This window comes from Astyanax mexicanus, chromosome 15, assembly GCF_023375975.1.
Source record: "Astyanax mexicanus isolate ESR-SI-001 chromosome 15, AstMex3_surface, whole genome shotgun sequence".
In the NCBI taxonomy this organism is placed as follows: Eukaryota; Metazoa; Chordata; class Actinopteri; order Characiformes; family Acestrorhamphidae; genus Astyanax; species Astyanax mexicanus.
Window position 1 is genome coordinate 25,532,661 of NC_064422.1, and position 20,752 is coordinate 25,553,412.

General features: G+C 36.6%; 1 protein-coding gene across 1 annotated transcript in view; it reads left to right on the forward strand.

Annotated features, from left to right (window-relative positions):
• The first annotated feature begins 2,161 nt into the window (after nt 1–2,161).
• The window catches only part of stambpl1 (STAM binding protein-like 1), a 36,551-nt gene continuing 17,960 nt past the window's right edge, over nt 2,162–20,752 (forward strand). The window contains exons 1-8 of the mRNA XM_022664798.2: nt 2,162–2,544; nt 8,548–8,654; nt 10,691–10,908; nt 12,597–12,672; nt 14,689–14,784; nt 15,533–15,833; nt 17,528–17,652; nt 19,945–20,082. Of these exons, the coding sequence (XP_022520519.2) occupies nt 8,625–8,654; nt 10,691–10,908; nt 12,597–12,672; nt 14,689–14,784; nt 15,533–15,833; nt 17,528–17,652; nt 19,945–20,082 (984 nt within the window). The 5' untranslated portion in view covers nt 2,162–2,544; nt 8,548–8,624. The remainder of the gene's footprint in view (nt 2,545–8,547; nt 8,655–10,690; nt 10,909–12,596; nt 12,673–14,688; nt 14,785–15,532; nt 15,834–17,527; nt 17,653–19,944; nt 20,083–20,752) is intronic.

Sequence of the window (20,752 nt, forward strand, 5' to 3'; positions counted from 1 at the left end):
TTGACATGATTGAGTCACACAAATAATTTTCTAAATATTTTTCATGATTATTTCATGGTACCAAATACCAAAGATGTTCTGTTGGACTGGTGACTGAAAATGCCACTAGAGAATACTGCGGTGATTGTGTTGTTAATAAAAACAGGTAATGTTTTCACCCCATAAACTGGCTCATTTGAGGCAGATCATTCAGTGTCACAATCATGAGTTGTAGAGATGTTTTCTTTATCTCTCAGACTCCACTCCTTCATTTCTTTTTATAATTTATTTTTGTAGTTTTTTTTCCCCTTCGTCATTTATCGATATTTCTTTATATTGCATATGACAAATACTATTATTATTATTATTATTATTATTAATAAATAATTTTATAAATAAGATTATTAAATATACTATAATAATTTAGTATTATTTAACTAAACACACATCATGATAAATTATTTGAGGTATTGGAAGTGGAACTTTGGCGACATCTAGCGAAAGTTTTAGAGCAGTGGCGCTTATTTATAATAGTATGCCGTTTTATTATTATTTTATTATATATAGTTTTATTAGATTTTTATTATTAAACTTTTATAATAGTTTGCATCCGCAAACAAAACAAGGTCCGGATCATTCAGTGAACGCTAGACAGTTGTAGAACACAACAATCAACCTGTAATGTATATATATATATATATATATTTATATTTGGGAGAAATGTTGTCTGTAGTTCATAGAATAAAACAACAATGTTCACTTTATACATATATATAAAGATTTAAATGTATTTATATAAAGCTGAATCATCGTTTTCAGGGTTTTGAAGTGCGTGGTGTCGTGGTGCTGCTTTCTTGGCTGCTGCAGTTTCTTCCGTAGATTCAGTGTTTTTTTCTCTGTTTCCTCCATCCATCGCTCGCTGTCAATCCAGAGACACATTTTTAATCCCACCCGTTTTAGGAATAAATCCACCACCTGCGATCTGATTGGCCGGTGGGATCTTTAGCCACGATTGGCCAGATTGACACCGTTCATTTAAGATACGGTTAGATTGCAGTTTTTTTATTCTGCGCTGTGATTGGCTTATTCTTTTTTTACAACGTTGTGAGTAGATGCAAAAAAATATTAAACAAATATTCAGTTTTAAGAGTTTAGAAATCAATATTTTGTGGAATAACAGTTTTCATGCATCTTGCCATGTTTTCCTCCACCAGTCTTACACACTGCTTCTGGATAACTTTATGCCCTTCCTGGGGCAAAATTTCAAACAGTTTAGCTTGGTTTAATGGTGATGATCCATCGTCCTCTTGATTATATTCCAGAGGTTTTCAATTTGGTTAATTCAAAGAAACTCATCACTCATAGATGTAACTATGTACATGTTACAAATAGTCACATATCAGGTCTAACAGTCAAACTATATAAAGGTGTACTCGCAGGGTTTCCCCTCCTGCGCTGTGATTGGCTAATTTTTTTCCCAACAGTTTGAGTGGGTGCTCAAAACATCATTAAATAAATACATGTATATAAATGTATTTTTTTCATTTAAGATCACTGTCTATTTGGAAATTGCAACTTGGGATTTCACTAGAATAATTCTATTTAAATAAATAAGAATCTCATTTAAACAATATATATATATATATATATATATATATATATATATATATATATATATATATATATATATATATACAGACGTAATCATGTATATGTTGTATCATGTTGCCATGTTTTGACTGCATTGAAAATTCACTTTCACTTTTCCTAACACTGAAATACCTAACCTGCCTGAAGAACCAGCACAGACCGGCATAACTGGTCACCAGCAAAACCAGCCTATTGTTTTTCGACGCTTGTTTTAGCTAAGTATGTTGGTGATCAGCATGTCAAAACTGGGGGCATTTAGCTTAAGCAGTAACTACACATCAGCAGAAACCAGTTTATTTGTGTGCGTTTAATCTGTTAATCTAACAGGACATATATATGTGCAATTTATCTGCAATGATCTGATGAAGGACAGTAATACAGTAAAAATCCAATTATTAATTGTTTTTAGATTTACTTTTAGATTGGATTGTGTTTAAGATTGAATGTAAGCCTATCAGCCAATCGTGGCACAGGGGGGCGGGGCGTGATTGTAAACCCACAGCCAATAGCAGCGCGGATGGGCGGGGCCTGGTGGAATACGGGTGTGAGTGTGGTGAGCCCGCGCCGCCGCTGCTGAGCGCTCAACCCCCGAGCTGAGGTTCGGACAAACCGCCTCACATTATTACAGGTTATAGTGTTAGAGAGAGAGAGCAGCTTTCAGCCATTTTATCCGCGGGAAACTGCGCGCGTCCCCTCGGCGGAGAGACGAACAGTGTGTGGGCAGTGCGGGGGGACAGGAGCGGCGGGTTTGGGGGGTTTATTTATTTGTGAACAGAGGGAACCCCGGGTTTTGTTCTGACAGTTTCCTGTTTTGGTGGTGAATTCTAGCATGTGCTAGCCTGCATGGGACGACCAGGGTAGAGCGACACTGAGAGAGAGCAGGAGAGAGAGAGAGATGGGACAGATGAATTACTGGTGAGTGTTTGTACATCTTTTTCTTTCTCTCGCCTTTTCTTTAGCTAACTAGAGATATTTATCTGTGTCAATGTTGCATTTTTGCTCCTGTGTGTGTGTGTGTGAGAGACAGAGAGAGAGAGAGAGAGAGAGAGAGAGAGAGTTAAACTGACGGAATCCTTTCCTTTCTTTTGCATAATTGATGGGAAATTTCCAGTGTTGCTCTCTGGGGCCAGTGTGTTTTTGGCCCATTAGAGTTTGGGCTAGTGTTAACAGTGGCCCACTGGGTTTTAAGGCAGAGAGGCTCTTTTCCCTGAACTCAGCACTATTGATTTTCCAGGCTTTTTAGGAAATGTAGTGAGCATGTTCCTCCCACCGCACATCAGCAGTGTCTCAGGGCTGTCTAGGCTTTGAGGAGACAGGTGCATTAGTTATTTGTGCTGTGGCAACCTGTACTGAAATCACAGTACTTAACTGAAAGTCATTTTTTTTGCCAGAGTGAATGCTGTTTTTTTTATTTAAATGGGTTAAAATAATAACCATTTTAAAAGTTTGGACACATCTTCTCATTCATTGTTCTTCTTTATTTCGTTATTTAATTTATTTTCTACACTGTAGATGAAAACTAGAGACATGAAAACAATTAACAATCTGTGCCATGATTTTTTTTTGTTGTTTTTTTTATTTTTATTTATTTTTTCACCAAAAAGTTTCTCCCCAATTTACATGGCCAATTACCCAACCCACTCATTAGGACTCCCCCCATCACTAGTGATGCCCCAGCACCACGAGGGTGAAGACTAGCACATGCCTCCTCCGATACATGTGAAGTCAGCTACCGGCTCTTTTTGAACTTCTGTTGATGCAGCATTGCCGAGTAGCATCAAAGCGCACTCAGAGAAAAGCGCAGCGACTCAGTTCCGATATATAAGCTCACATCACTCTTGTAGTGATGTGAGGAGTGAGCGCCATCTACCCACCCAGAAAGAGCAAGGCCAATTGTGCTCTCTCAGGGCTCCGGTAGCCGATGGCAAGCTACATAAACAGGATTCAAACCAGTGATCTCCTGATCATGGTGGCAGCACTTAGCCCGCTGGACCACCCGGAGCCCATATGATTTTTTTTTTGGAAAAAGAAAATGAATATTTCCCCCCAATTTTTGGAAGCTTATGGGTTCCTGTTTATCTATAGCAAAGCTAGGGCTGGGAGGTTATTAAAATGACTGATTTAATGTGATTTTCAAAATGGGATAATGGAGATTGTGCATCTTTACATAAAGAAGCTTCTAAAGGTAATCTCAGTAGATAGACATTTACTTCTCTCCGAAACCTGTAAAGGACTCTTTTATGTGGCAGTCATTTTCATATTTTATGTAATGTTTGCACTGTGTTTAATATAGAAGCTGCTGTAAAGGTGAATGGGGGAATCTGAATTGTAAAACTAAATAAAAAAATGTAAATTAAATGTAATGGAAACAATATTTTGTGTGTTTTACAAAAATAAAAACAAGATGTTAAAAAAAGGTGTTTGCAGCAGCAACTATTGTCCAGCACCTCCAGGAACTCTAAAAAAACTATTCCAAGTGACTCTACCTCATGAAGACACTGAGATTAAAATGCCAAGAGTGTGCAGATCTGTCCTCAAAGCACTTTTTGTTTAAATATAATTTCACATGTTCCTTTATAGCTTGTATTTAACGTCCTCGATATAAAATTTACAATATAAAAAATCATAAAAAGGAAGAAAACACATTAAATAAGAAGATGTGTGTCCAAACTTTTGACTGGTACGGTATCAGAGCATAATCTGTCAGAAAAAAACTGTGAAAATTACAAGCAATGTAATTTGCAGAAAATGTCATGCATTACACATCTATGAATGAGATACCACTTTTACCATTTTGATACAGATAGTTACAGACAGTAGCATCTTTCACAAAATACATATCAATCTTTTTATGAAAATGTAGTTTTTATGCTTAATTTATTTAATTCACATTAAATGAACACCTAAAAGTCAACACTGGTTTCCTTAAACCTTCTAAAACTAATATTGCAACATGAGATATCAAATCAAAACAAATTTAAATTTATGAATTATATATTATATTATTATTCATATTGTATTATTATATTAAAAAGCAGACAAACAGACAAAACATTAAACATGCAACATAGAACCCCTAGTGAGTGACAGAGGCATTTTAGTCCATGCCGATATGTACCACTGCATCAGTACCAACAAATATATGCCTCAGTACCAATATGCCATCTCTGATTTCTCATGTTTTTAGACTTAAATCATACTATATTTAAGAGTGTCAGGGAGTGTAAAAGTTCCTGTAAGTTCCCTCTGTTAACAGGAATGCTCACAGAGGCCATGGTTTTGTTTACTTACCTCTCATGGTATCAAGGTATGCTGTACAACCACTTACCAGCCCTGTGACAATGCATTTACTGTTCCGGTCTCTTTCCTCAGCCCTAGCAGTGAACTCTGCACACACTTTATATGTGTGACAATTTAAATGTGACTTTGTGGGGCAGTCCTTATATACTGGTGATGATTGATGAGAATGTAACAAATCAATTAATACAATAACTTTCATTGCACAAAATGCACTACTTTGTGTTGCATTTTATCATGCAATAGTTTATGCTGCACTTTTCCCAACACATAATGCGGGGCAAAAAAAGGCTGCTTGTTTTTCCATACAGCTTGTGTTTCTGACAGCAGTTGGAAAGATATTTCTCCATATTCAACTAAACTAAGTAATTAAAAATAACTTGCTGTGTGTATATTAGCCAAAGCGTAAAAAAACACAATCTTAACTGCAAAATCCAGGGCACAGCAGTATCCATGTGCTAATATTTGAGTAATTATACAGATTATACAGCCAAAATAAAACACATTTCATAGGGACATATAAATGGGCGATGTGTTTCCTCATCATCCTTTTTGTGATGCTGGTTGGAACATGCTTCTGTTTGCTGATGTATTGTAGCTGGGGATCTGACGCGTTCGTCTGACTGCACTGGCTGTCTAGTGATGCTTCACATGGACTGGAGGAGGTTTAAACAACCTTCAAATAATGTAAAGTTTCTTTTACAATTTTAAAGTGTCTCCATTAAATTTTGTTTCTTATGAAGCCAAAATTGATTCTTACATTGCATCCCTTAAAAACTTGTGTGTAGCACTTGTTTTTAACATGTAGTTGCAGCAGAAAGAAATGGTAAAGTGCAAATATTAGTTAGATTACAAGGCCTTTAAAGTTAACTTTAGTTTCTTAGGGGGTCCTGGGGTAATTTTCTGTTTTATGGGAGGTCCTCTGTGATTTTATTCCCGTCTGGAACGACCATGTACGTGTCCTTTGAGAAAATTACAAGGTGAATTACCTACTGTTTTCCGATGAACTCGATTTTAGTCCCGTCCGGACACACATCTCTGAGTTTCCTCACCTCGCGTTTAATAAAATATCTATTTGTCCTTTGCCATGCACCGTAATTACACTTTAGGTGTGCGTTTCAATGGAGATCCACGTGAACACAACAGCGAGTGGAAATGGAGGAGCTACTGAACGATGCTGTAACCGAAAAAGCCAAAAAACTCACTGGTCTCCCTGTTTTTTCAATTGCATTCCGGATGCAAGGGTTTTATCACTGAGTAGAAGTGTTTGAGTATAGGGAGTTTAGAATGCCCATGTTTCAATAAAATAAATTTTAAAAATATTGTTATTTTTCACCACATATACATACAACATGATACAGTTTAATTGATTTGATTATTTAATATATTGTCCCATCCCTACTGATTAGTGGTGCGGATTTGGTCTGGTCTGCAGATTTGTTAGTGCAGCAGATTTAAACCTCTGTATTTACCCACCTGTGGCAGTAAACACTCTGTAAGTGCACATTGCTCAAGGACACTTCAACCTTGAAAGGGTTGTTCCTCATCTCCCAGTGTTTCTGGACAGAGCTAGTATAGTAACATTAGCTGAATTACCTTAGCCAAAGTTTGTTTACCAAACAACTGACTCCCTTTCTCTATGTAAATTTCTATGTACATTTAGGAAAACTCTTATAGTATAAAGAACATATTTATAAAATCTGAATAGAAAAAAAGTTTAGATAATATCCTAAAACTACTTCATTATGATATTTAAATAAATGTTTACAATACAAAATATTTTAACATTATATTTTTACATGCATAGAAAGTGCATTAGTAGTGTCAGATTCTTTAAAATTAAGTTAACTACTGCAGTTTTAATACAGTTTAAATATACAGATTTATATTCAAAATGTATTACTCTTCATCATATTAAACAGAACTAATTACACTTTCTGTAATCAGATGGGCATGTAGTAGATGTAGGTTTTAAGCACTGATTTTTACATTACATTTTTCATGATACAATACATGATATAGTAACATATTGCCCAGCTCTACTTTTTGTGCAATCAGAACAGGGGGATCTGAAGACATAGATAGTAGAACAGCACTGCTGGTGTGTGGGGTTTAACTCAGTCTTTATAGTAAACTACTAATTAAAAATCTATACTGTGTTTTTAAAAGAAAATCAATATAGTCTTGCATAGAAAAATGATTATTATTGCAATACTTATTATATTTTCTCACACATCTAGTGGCATGCTGAGGAATTTAACATGACACGTACACCTGATGCTGATGTACCTGCCTCTGTTATGAATGATGAATCTTACTTTCTCTCTATCTATCTTTTTTTCTCTACTTATCAATCAATCCTTATTTCTGTAGTCCTCTACCTAATTGTCTAGAATTGGGTTCTGGGTTGGCCATTATCACTTTTCAACTTTCTTTGTCCATCGTTTACAATTTGTATCCATCTGAATTGTTTTAAAAATTGCAATTTTATGGCATTTAATTAAATTCTAAATAAGCATTTTTTAATTTTGTAAAATATATGAAGATGAAACCCTCACTCCCCCTGTCTCTACTCCCCGCTGGTCCTGGGGATTAAACCTGCAGCTTCCTAAAACCAGGCTTGCTTATTAAACCACAGCTTTAGACCACTGCTGCCACAAGTCACTTAAAAACACACTTACACAATAAATTCCAAGTCACTTATACAGTTTTGAAGCTTTTGGTCCGACTGAACCTCTGACCGCTAATGCGTGACTAAATTAAAATGCAATGTAAAGATAATGGCGTGACTGACTATAGTGTAAAATGTGCACAATGTAATTTCACAGCAGTAGAGATTGCTCAGTGTTAAATTGCACCTATACTTCTCCCTCACACCACGGCCCTTTATTTTTACCGTGCGTTCACTTCAGGTTGCCATGGCAGCATCAACCCGAATATCATGATGATGTTGGGTGGCTAAAGTGCTCTGTGGCCTCTGTGGTGAATGCAGAAAGTGTGGCTCAGCAGCAAAAGAGCAGAAAAGCCACATGAAGGGAGAGGATCCTACTGTCCTTCCATCCATGCGCTTTTGTGAGAAAGCTCACCAAGGTTTTTTCTTTTTTTTTTTTCACAGCTGAAAGATATTCATGAGTCACCATATTTTGCTGCATGGTTACAAGCTGTCATAGCAACTGTAGCACAGTTTCTGCTATTTTTTCTTCTAGGGTCTGAATAGCACGCGTTTAGCTAGTTGGACCTGATGTAGCGAAAGAGTTTCAATTAATAATATAATTAATAGCCTCCCTGAGGAGGAGAGCGATGCGGAGATGCTCCACACACCAGTGCAGTGGCTTTATAAGTGAATTAAGGAGAGATAGAATAGATTAAATCCTAATGAAATAACGGAGAAGAAGAAGACACCTCTAGTGTCGCCGCTGCTTTAATGTTCTTCTCCATTGTGTTCTGCTTTCATTATTACAGTAATTGGAGGCTGGAGTTAGGCCGACTGAGTGAAAGGGGGTCGGGTTATGGCTGTATTGACCCAGCAGCCTTGAAGCAGCGGCCTCGTGATGTCATTATGATTACCGTATGTCAGAGCCGTCACGTTTTTTTCCCTTCTTTTTTTTTTTTTGTCCTTAGTGCAAAATCATCCCGGGAGATGACAGATGGAGACATCAGGAGGATTGGAGCCTGCCAGCTAGCATCCTAAATACACCATGGACCAGGAGTTCAGCTTTAGTGCGCTGGTGAGAGGTGGTGGGGGGTGGGTGGGTCAATGTTCTGTGTGCTATTGGGAAAAGAAGGCTATCCTGGGGGGGGGTAGTCCAAGGCCTTAAACACTGAAACAGCTTTCTCTGACTCACTCCCATTAGTATGCTCATTACAGCTGCTCTGTCATTCACATCCTCCCATCCTGAAGCGAGGGAAGGAACGGATGTAAGTCCTCCCCCCTCCTTCACACTTCCTTTCCCCTCCCTCTCCCTCTCTTCATGAATAGATGATGAATGATTAAAAAAAAGACAAAGACAATGAGGGTGTTATCATCCAGTAAATAAATAAGAAATAAAAATAAGACTCCTCCCCCACCAGTGATTATCAATAGCAAAGCGTTTGATTAACTCCGTTAACTCCATCGCTGACCGTTGCTGTGAACGGCTGTCGGGTCTGGGCGAGCGTCGCCTGCTGCTGACTAGGCCTTTCTCCAGCTCCTCACAGCAGCCCTGCAGAATGCTGATAGGACACCTTCTCTCCTCTCTGACCCTTCAAAAGAGCCTCTGTGTTGGTCATTAGAATGAGTGCCCAAGGCAAGCGCAGCGGCTTCCGGTCACATCCGCCTCTCTTAGTCCTGAAGGAGCGCTGAGGCTTTAACACAGCCAATTTGTGTGTGTGTGTTTATTCACAGTAGTTCAAAACTGACTGTGAGTAATTGTTTCAGCAGTGCTGCTTTATTAGCGCATAAATAAAATGAGTACAATATGAAGCTCCTACTGCACAACTTCAATTTCACACTTTATAAGTATGATAAGTGTCCTTTTATTTCTTTATTTTTTAATCCTAATTTCTCAACAATTTGTAAGTCCAATTACCCAACCTACTATCTAGGACTACCCCATCACTAGTAATGCAACTCAGCCACCGCCTCTTTCCAACTGCTGCTGATGTAGCATTACTGGGTAGCCAGTGTGCTCGGAGGAAAGCACAGCAACCCAGATCTTATACATCAGCTAACAGATGCCTGTGCTAACCAACATCACATTGGGAAAGATGTGAAGAATGAGCACCATCTACCCACCCAGTGAAATCATGGCCTATTGTGCTTGCAGAGTTTGGCTGCTGATGCCAAGCAGCATGATCTAGGATTTAAACTGGGTATATGTTTTTTTTATTAACTGTGTACTTACACATTAACAAGTCGTGCAGTAACAGCTGGAACCTACTGGTGTTTTACTCGCTGTTACAGATTGATTACAATAGTAAACCTTATACAAATACAGATAAACAATAGATCCTTTGAATGTTTGGCAAACAAAAAAGAAAAAAAGTTTTTTAATGTTCGTTTTTTTATCTTAAAGGACAGAATAATTTACAGTCATATTGCAGTGTTTACTTTAATATTTGGATTTTTTATGTAGTGGCAGCACTAAACCCACACCCCCATCTTCTGACAGCCCTGTGAATCAAAGCACTGCTTTACAGAATGCCTCCATGAAGCTGTTAAAACAGCTAGCAAACGCCAGGTTTAGGGTCATTTTTATGGCCTACTCACGTACATGAAATAAAATAAACTGTGTGTTTTTTTAGCTAAGCAGTATGAGGGCTAGGAATATATCGTTAGCTGAACTAGCTAACTTAACTTGATTGTTACCAACTTTGCTAGCAATTTGGTTGTTTGATTTAGTGATTTTCCTGACACAAAAGTTGATTAAAAATATATTAATTTTTTTTTTAGCAAATTTTTGTTGCAATCTAAAACCTCTTTCCTCAGAAGAAAATCATCCAAACTGCCCATGTTCTAGACATGCATGTTCTAGAACTGCTGTAGTAAAGATATACTGAAAAACTCTATTGAGTGCTTTTCAGAATGGTAAACACTGGTGACCAGAGCCATTCATTTTTAGAGGGGGCACAAGGAAACTGAGAAATGGTTTAGAGAAACACATGCCACAGTGGACCAGCTCAATTAAAAGTTAGGGTTATGTTACTTGATTTCTCATGTGTTTCTGCGTTAGTGGTAGGTGTTCCTGCGCTCCTCACCGTGCCTCTCTTTCTGTGTGTGCTGCAGAAGAAGCTGGCGGCTGAGCCGGACTACACAGACGTGAGTCTGCCGGCGGTGGAGCGCGTGCGAGCGCTCAGTAAAATGGGCTACAACATCGAGATTAATGAGGAGATCGCCCCCCGCCGCTACTTTCGCTCAGGCGTGGAGATGGAGCGCATGGCTGCAGTCTACCTGGAGGAGGGCAGCCTGGAGAATGCCTTCGTCCTCTACAACAAATTCATCACGTACGGCCAAACTTTCTCTTTCTCACGCTTTCTCTCTCTCGCGTTCTGTCTATATATACAGGGGTTGGACAATGAAACTGAAACACCTGTCATTTTAGTGTGGGAGGTTTCATGGCTAAGTTAGACCAGCCAGGTGGCCAATCTTCATTAACTGCACATTGCACCAGTAAGAGCAGAGTGTGAAGGTTTAATTAGCAGGGTAAGAGCACAGTTTTGCTCAAAATATTGCAATGCACACACCATTATGGGTGACATATCAGAGTTCAAAAGAGCACAAATTGTTGGTGCACGTCTTGCTGGCGCATCTGTGACCAAGACAGCAATCTTTGTGATGTATCAAGAACCACGGTATCCAGGGTAATGTCAGCACACCACCAAGAAGGACAAACCACATCCAACAGGATTAACTGTGGACACAAGAGGAAGCTGTCTGAAAGCTGTCTAAAACCACGGCTGCCCAAATCACGGCAGAATTCAATGTGCACCTCAACTCTCCTGTTTCCACCAGAACTGTCCGAACTGTACTAAAACCAGGTGTTTCAGTTTCATTGTCCAACCCCTGTATGTAAATTGTAGGCTAGTGTCTTAGCTTTTATTTTTTTAACATTAGTCAGTCTGCTGCACACTTTTATAACTTAATATAAAATATTTAATATGTAATTATTAATTTGTGAGTGGGGAATAATGTTAAAAGTATTTGACTGACCTATTTAAAAATCATTGGTGTAATAAATTAATCGCCATTTAAAGTTTAAGAAACAGACACACTCACACACGCACGAGAACTCTGTGACCTCAGGCTGATTTTTCAAGGTCCAGCAGATGTAGCAGGAAATGAGAAAAGTTCAGAACTTCCTCTCCACTGCAGCTCATATATTAGGCATCACGTGGAGCAGTGGAAGAACTCTGCATGAAGCAAATCAGCACTGACAGCTGTGGAAAGAGCAGAGAGATGGACAGAATTGCTCATCACAGAGACAGAGCTTTGAGAGCTGGCAGGATCTTGATGGGGCAAAGTGAGGAAACTGCAGAAGATGTAATGGCTTGATTAGTAGATTAATACAATGAAGGTGTGATATTAATGTCAGTACAGCCTTTGATTTCTTATATATACTATATATAGTATATAAGTGCAGAGGTTAAACTTTCAACAATGGAAAGTCTGACCAGTTCTTGAAGGAACATAGCCCAGCACTATAGTCAGTATGACTGTGTATTGGCAAGAACTTGACGATATGATATGTATCATGATACAGCAGTTACGATTCAATATAGTGTGATATATTGTGATACTGTAAGCAAAAAAAAAATATATATATCAGTCATTTAAATATAATGACTGATATATAGTATATATCAGTATAGTATAAAAAACACTAATATTTATAAAAAAACTCAAAAGAATTTTAGTTTTTTTTTTTCAAACAAAACTCAAAATGAACCACTGCCACCAATACACCACCAACACCATACACTAATAATTAAAAATCTATACAGAATTGCTGGTGTTTGTTACCAGGTTTAATCAGATTGTTTGAGCAGAGTAAGTCTCAAATACACAAGCAGCTTATAACTGTAATCCAATTCATATAGAATTTCAAAAACCTTTAAAACCATATACTTTTTTTTATTCAAACACAAGTTGTGTTCCCTGTTGGAAGTAACAGCTGGCTGTTGTCTGTGTGCAGTTTGTTTGTGGAGAAACTCCCCAGTCATCGGGATTACCAGCAGTGCAGCGTTCCTGAGAAGCAAGTGATAATGAAGGTAAGCCCCTGGCAGCCGTGCCGAGTGATGGAACCCTGCAGCGCTGAGCCCACTGTAAATCTCATTAGCATCATGCTTCATTAGCCCGGATGGAGACACCGGCACACGCTCATGCATGACGGCAGCAGAGGAGATACCTTCTGCATACATCAGGCTCAGTGCCAGCTGAAAATGTTAATGCAATAGGATTAAATAGTATCATTATTATAATAAAATATCTAAAAAATATATATAGATGTATAAATATATAGATGGCATATAACCTCTATGTAGATACCAGTACTTACTAATCTTACAGGATTAAACAACTGTGTGTAGCATTAACAAGATTAAGGTTAGGCCAATTATATACAACCTGTAAACAACAACTGTAACTGTGTACTTTAACTGCATAATCTGGAAAGTTGGCTGATCACTTTTGTCAACATTGACAACTCCTCTGTCCTCATTTTTATCTTTTATATTGTGTGTGTATATATATATATATATATATATATATATATATATATATATATATATATATATATATATATATATATTAAGTATAATAAATAATAAGTTGTCATTGCTTGTACTTGTCTTTGTGATCTGCTAAGAATGGGGGGATGAAAATATGATAATCTTATGAAATATGCCTTCACTGATTAATTTAAACACAAACATCGTCATGAAAGCTTTATAAAAATCCAAGCCAAATATTTACAGTGTATGAAAGCCTATTCTCACCTTTAAAAAAACATTTTATTACAATTAGGTAAACTGCTATCTCATTATTTAGAGAAAGTAAGTAATTATTTTGAGATAGTAAGTCGTTATTTTGAGAAGCTATATAAATATTTTGAGATGGTATGTCATTATTTTGAGATACTAAGTTGTTATTTTGAGATAGTAAGTAAAAATGTTGAGATACTATCTCATTATTTTGTGATAGTTTGTCATTATTTTGTGATAGTAAGTCATTATATTGTAATACTATCTCATTATTTTGTAATAGTAAGTCATTATGAAGGAAACACACTTGCTATCTCAAAATATTGACTTAGTATCTCAAAATAATGATTAACTATCTCAAAATAATGATTAACTATCTCAAAATAATTACTTTCAATCTCAGAATAAGAACTTAGTATCTCAAATTAATGACTTATTAGTATCTCAAAATAATGAGATAATAAAAAATATTCTGGATTGTTTTTTTGTTAATTTTAGATGGCGGGAATGGGCTTCCATAACTAAGAGTGTAACTCATTACAACACAATTTCTGTAAAACTTACTGATGAAAAATATAAAAAAAAATAAAAGATACTGAATATATATATATATATATATATATATATATATATATATATATATATATATATATATATATATATAATATATATATATATATATATATATATATATATAATATATATATATATATATATATATATATATATATATATATATATATAATATATATATGTATGTATAAGGCATATAATTATGTGTGATGCCACCTTCAGTGCTACAATATTCACATGGTGTTTCTATTGTTTATGTGGGTTTATGAAGTCAATGTAAATACAGAAATATTGAAAATTCAGAACAGCACTCAATAGCATTGGAAATCTAAACATAACATTCATTGGTTAGTTTTTTACTAACCCCTATAGTTTTGTAGCTTTTTTTAAATTATCATTTAGTTATTGTATCTTTTTTTTAAAACAATAACACTCAGGGTTTGTAGTTATTTTTTTTTATATAATTAAATTACAGTAAACAATAACACATTAAAAAATAATAACTCAATAATAACACAAAAATTCCTTCATGCCTTCCCAAGGCTGTATTTTTAACCTTACTTATCCAGTATCACTCAGTTACATCAGGATTTGTCTCTGTTAAGACTGTTTCCTCTTGTCTGAGAAGTGAGACCGATTAAAGCAGAGTCCAGATATTAGTTGATGTTGATTTAGCTCTTTTAATATTGCAGCGTAACTTTCATTTTTCATTTTTTTATTGCCTGTTTGTAGAAACTGCAAGAAGTGGCTTTTCCACGCAAAGATCAGCTGAAGAAGCTCCTTCATGAGAAATACAGCAGGGAGTACAGTGAATATCTGAAGAGGCAGGTGAGTCTACACTTTCCTGCACTACACTCAAACAGATTAAACCCACTTCTTAATGTCAGCTATTTGTGTCTCTAAGCCCAGTGTTAGTAAACACCTCATCAGAGTTAATTACAAATTTGAATCATGTCGGAAATTGTAATTTTCAGGCCTAATAACCAAGATTACTCAGTCTTTATAAGCTTTTCTAGCATTAAAAATAATAATTTAAAGGGTTTAACCTTTTTTTGTTAAATAACCCTTATGGTTTTTAACCTGTGTGTGCTTTTTTAACCTGCAAAAATGCAGACAGTTTTGCTGACTGTGAAATAATTGCACGCTGTGAAAATACTGTAAAACAAGCTTTCTGCTTGTTTGTGGGTCTTTTTATGTCTTCAATAGCTTGAGCTCTGGTTTCTGTTTATCTGTATTGTTGTACATATACTGAACAAAATGCCTTGACTTTGTAGGAACATCAGAGACAAAGCAGGCTGTGCAGGGTTTAGTAATTATCTGTGCACTCAAGATGATGCTATTGAACTCAGCAGCTGAGCACCAGCTGAGAAAGCCTGTGAATTATGGTGGACCTCAAAGTGGACAGTCGAAAAGCACTGCTTATCTTGCACTAAGAACTCCATCACTAATTTCAGTTCTCTGTTTGTACTGTATATCCGCAGTATTGACTAGTCAACTAGTAATAATGATTAGAGAGTTCAGTATCAGTTATTTTAGCTGATGTATGTGTGTGGTTTATGTTTGTGTGTGTGTCCAGAGCCAGCCTGTGCCTGTAACCGCGTGTGAGGAGCAGTTGCAGAGGCTGTCTCTGCTGGAGGAGGAGAGGCAGCGGGTGGCACAGCTGAGGAAGATGCAGCTGGAGTCGGAGCAGTTCCGCTATTTCGAGGACCAGCTGCGCCGACAGGAGCAGGCAAACCGCAAAGGAGACGCCGCCCACAAAGTGCCTGAACAAACCGACGGCTCCTGTCTGTCCCAAGCTCCCAAAAACCATGTGCGCCTAGACCCCAAACCACCAGCACCCACCCCCAAACCAGCGGCCACATTAGCAGTAGTGCAGAGTGAGTATGTGATCGGCAGATTTTGATATCATATTGTCAATTTAGAACCGAGATTTAAGTGTGTATATAGCTGGATTTAGTGCGTTGGTTTCTGTGCAGCTACAGATTTTTATGGCTTTTTTGGTGACACTTTCTATGAATCCTTTATTCATAATGCATTTTGAATTCATATTTAATGCATAATATGACATATACAATATTGTGCAAATGTTTTGGGCACATGTGGGAATTTCAGTAAAGAAAAAACTTCTTATCTGTGAAGTAAGTGTTTATTAGCTCAGTGAAACACTAATATTATAATAAATACAAACAGCACATTTACAGCCCTGTTTTCCTTAAAACGTCTCTAAATTTCTCCTCAACTGAGTTTAATAGAGTTATTTCTAGTTCTTATCTTATCAATACCTGGTTTGGTAAATTGGTGAATTTGGTAAATCAGGTGAGCTGTTGACGGAACTAAACATATACACATGCTGGCTGAGGAGCATCCAGAAGAAATCTGAAACTACACTTTGTTCTTCAGCCTGGCTATAACATACAGAATATAATATACGTATAGTTAAAAATGAGAATTCCTTGTAACGTTTTACTGTATGTATGTATGTTTATTTGCACCTGTTTAAATCATATGTGGTAAAACACTTGTATTGCTGAGATAAATGGATAAGTGTAATTTGCTCTGGTGCCTAAACCTTTTGCACAGTACTGCATAATATCTTATAGAGACTGTTTGAACATGACAGACAAAACACAAAGAATACAATTTTAAATATAAAGCCATGTTATTTTGAAAATTATTTATATGAAAAACTAACACTAATCCCGCATTTTTCGCACTATAAGGCGCTTTATAATCTGGTGTACAGCGTTATACAGGACTTTTAGTTTAGTTCATCGAACAGTATTAGCATTACATGCTAATCGCGCTGAGTGCTAGCTCTTTGGCCGTTCAGAGGTAAGTATTATCGGCCTGTAGTCTGCTGCTAACCCTGGCTAGCACTGCTAGAGCAGCATTAGCATTACCCGCTAGCTAGCTAGCGGCTACTGTTAATAAACAGAAGCGCTTTACTCACCCAAATAAACAGTTTTCAGGAGAGAAATCTGTGTAGATTAACATCCAGCACTCATGTGACTTGTGTGTGAAATATTTTTCTTTTTAAGAATTTAAAGAGTTTTGTTTACTTAGCTTAGCTGAATTAGAAGACTAGAGTCTCATAAAATGCGCCTTATAATCCACTGCGCCTTATGGAAAAAAATTAGATGTTTATTGATATTAAATAAATAGTAATAAAGTTGTACGGAACTGAAAAAAAAAACATCAATGTGTGCATCTTCACTGTTTAGTATGATATGTCCTGTTTATATTAGAGAACAGTCCTGATTGGCTGCAGAGGGTTAAAATGTAAATCTCCATGAGAGTTTTTTGATTTACTCTGACTTTACAGTACTAGTGAATTATTTGGCAAACCTTGGGCATATCTAGTTGAGTCCCTCAGGGCTCTGTTTTAGGTCCTATGGAAAAACTGCTAACTGATTAATTATATTAGTACGGTAGTTCAGAAAGTGGAGAACTGATCTGTGGGCTTAGTTACAGGGTATAAATTGTTAAATATTGAATCACACTATGAATCTGAAGGTCAGGAAGTCATGTAAATATGTTCAGTGTGTGATTGTCTGTCTCTCTCTCTCTGCAGATCAGCGAGTGGAAGGCCTGAGGCGGGTTCTGATACCTCGAGACCTGACGTACAGGTTTCTGCTGCTGGCTGACAGTAACACAGCCAGAGGCATCGAGACGTGCGGTGTGCTCTGCGGGAAGCTGGTATGAGCTCTGTCATTCAGAACCTTTTCTTTAGAAACGTTTGGACCTCACAGGGCTCATGTGCACAGATCTGAGCTGAGTAAACACAAATCATAGTCCTTTCAAATCTGATCTGTTTACTTTCAATCGGAATCCAACGCTGGAAATATCTGATATGGCATTACAGCACTGTGTGACTGGTGCCTGGTTCTGTGATCATCATCTTGTGTTGGCAGTGTGTCAGCATTTTAAATCTGATAATAAAGTGTGTGTGTGCGGGTAGTTTCACACTAAAGACAGTTAGGGGTCAGGGCACGGTGATTGAACATGATGAAAGACATGATACATGATAATCCAGATACACTTCCATCGGACTTGGAATCACTTGTAATATAAACATATACAGCTCTGGATAAAAATGAGACCACTTCAGTTTCTGATTTTGCTATTTATCGGTATATGTTTGAGTAAAATGAACATTGTTGTTTTATTCTATAAATTATGAACAACATTACTACCAAATTCCAAATAAAGTTTTATATTCATTAAGTTTTTAAGAGTTCAGAAACCAATATTTGGTGGAATAACCCTGGTTTTTAATCACAGTTTTCATGCATTTTGGCATGTTCTCCTCCACCAGTCTTACACACTGCTTTTGGATTGTTTTATGCCACTTCTGGTGCAAAAATTCAAGCAGTTCAACTTGGTTTGATGGCTTGTGATCATCCATCTTCCTCTTGATTATAATACAGAGGTTTTCAATTTGGTAAAATCAAAGAAACTCATCATTTTTAAGTGGTCTCTTATTATTTTCCAGAGCTGTATGTATTTCTGCTGTACTTTTATGTATATTCATTTTTGGAGATTATTTGATGCCCTTTATATTTTTTTCTTAACATATAAAACAGCTGTAATTCTGGTTTAATTAAGAGAGTGTTTACATGCTTCAATGTTAAGACTATGTGATGTCCAAGACTAATTCTGTTTTATGCACATTATGACTGAAGACAATTACCGGTAGTTGTCTTCAAAGACAATTAGTTAAGAAGTTTTAAGTTTATAAACAGTTAAAAAGATATGGATGTTAAAACTGAAAATCTTTACCATCACCGAGTGATTTTACTTTCACAAAAATAAAAATGATGATGATTTTATCATCTCATTTTATGAAAATCATATTATGACCCTAGGACATTTTTCATATAGTAGGGGTTCAGTCTTTGTATCCATGGTTTGACAATATTTTGGGATAGTCATAATTTTTATCAATAATATTGAAGTTGCATAGATTTAAGCAAAAATAAAACATTGTGTATTTTAAAGACTGGGCAATTAATCAAAAATGAATTAAACCAAAATTCAGAACCTCTAACTATGACTCGAAAACTATGACTAGAAATGTTGCCCTTGTTCGTAATTACATAAAAAAAAACATCTATATCTATTGATATTTTAAAATATATATATATATCTTGATACTTCTGTGCCCTCTGTGAGTTCATGTAATGTGCCCCTTAAAACATACTACTACTTATGTGGTCATGTGACTCCACTCTGTCCAGAAGCAGCACAGCAAAAACCCTTTATCCTAAGGGCTTTTAATATGTGTATTAATATAATACTATGTGCTGAAGTTATGGTAAATATCCTGGAATGTTCTGGAAAATGTTTTCCTAAAAGAGTTGGAACACTGATGACACATCAAACAGTATTTTAATTTGACTTAATATTTTAGTTTTACACATTCTACTCTTATAAATGAATGTACTTATTTCGTAAAACATATTTTCTGTTGTGAATACTGCTTTTGAATCACAAAACACTTGTAATATTCTATATTATTACAAGATTACACAGCTTTCTCAGTTAGATCATCTGCTTTAATCATCTAAAATCTGACAACATCTAACCTTTCTTATGTTTTTTTATGATTATTTGAATTCTTTGAAAGTACATGGAACTAACTTAATGCTTATTCCAAACTTTGAATCAATAGTTTTCATGTTTTACTATCTGCAATATGCAAATGCAGTGTGGTAAAAAATGCAAAGGTCAGAATGGTCAGATGCAAATGATTATCTTACTGGAGTTTTGTCTGTTTAATGTGTGGGATAAGAATAGGTATGTTTATGAAGGCTTTACAGTGAAAGCTGTGGTAATAGTGGAACTGAGTGGTTAATGATTTCTCAGACAATAGCTCTATAAACATTTGTTAATATGTATCTCCTGGGCTTTGTTTGGCATTTGGGTGCTGACTAATGCCTCACAATGGACTGGCTGAAAAAAAAACTCTGCTTTTGTTCTCTCCGCTAGACTCACAACGAGTTTGTGCTCACACACGTGATTGTGCCCAAACAATCAGCCGGCCCGGACTACTGTGACATGGAGAACGTGGAAGAGCTCTTCAGTTATCAGGACCACCATAACCTGCTGACCCTCGGCTGGATCCACGTGGGTCTCTCTTTTTTTCATTGTGAAAGTGCAGCTTTTTTTACTTGTTGGGCCTGAGTTATATTATGTAACCAATACTGATTTTAAGGAACTACAAATGTATTATTTTTTTGCTTCTTTTTTTTACAGTGACTAATCTATGTAAGGTCTTGTTGTAGAGGTTTATTTAACAATAAAAAAGGCTAGAAAGGCAATGTGTTGGACAATGAAACTGAAACACCTGCATTTAGTGGACAACCCTTATTAATTGCGCATTGCACCAGTAAGAGCAGAGTGTGAAGCTTCAATTAGCAGGGTAAGACCACTGTTTGGCTTAATTGCACACAACATTATGGTTGACATACCAGAGTTCAAAAGAGGACAAATTGTTGGTGCACGTCTTGCTGGCGCATCTGTGACCAAGGCAGCAAGTCTTAGTGATGCATCAAGAGCCACGGTATCCAGGGTAATGTCAGTATACCACCATGAAGGACAAACCACATCCAACAGGATTAACTGTGGACGCTGTAAGAGAAAGCTGTCTGAAAGGGATGTTCGAGTGCTAACCCGGATTGTATCCAAAAAACATAAAACCACGGCTGCCCAAATCACGGCAGAATTCAATGTGCACCTCAACTCTCCTGTTTCCACCAGAACTGTCTGTCGGGACAATAAATTATTGTGGTCTAAA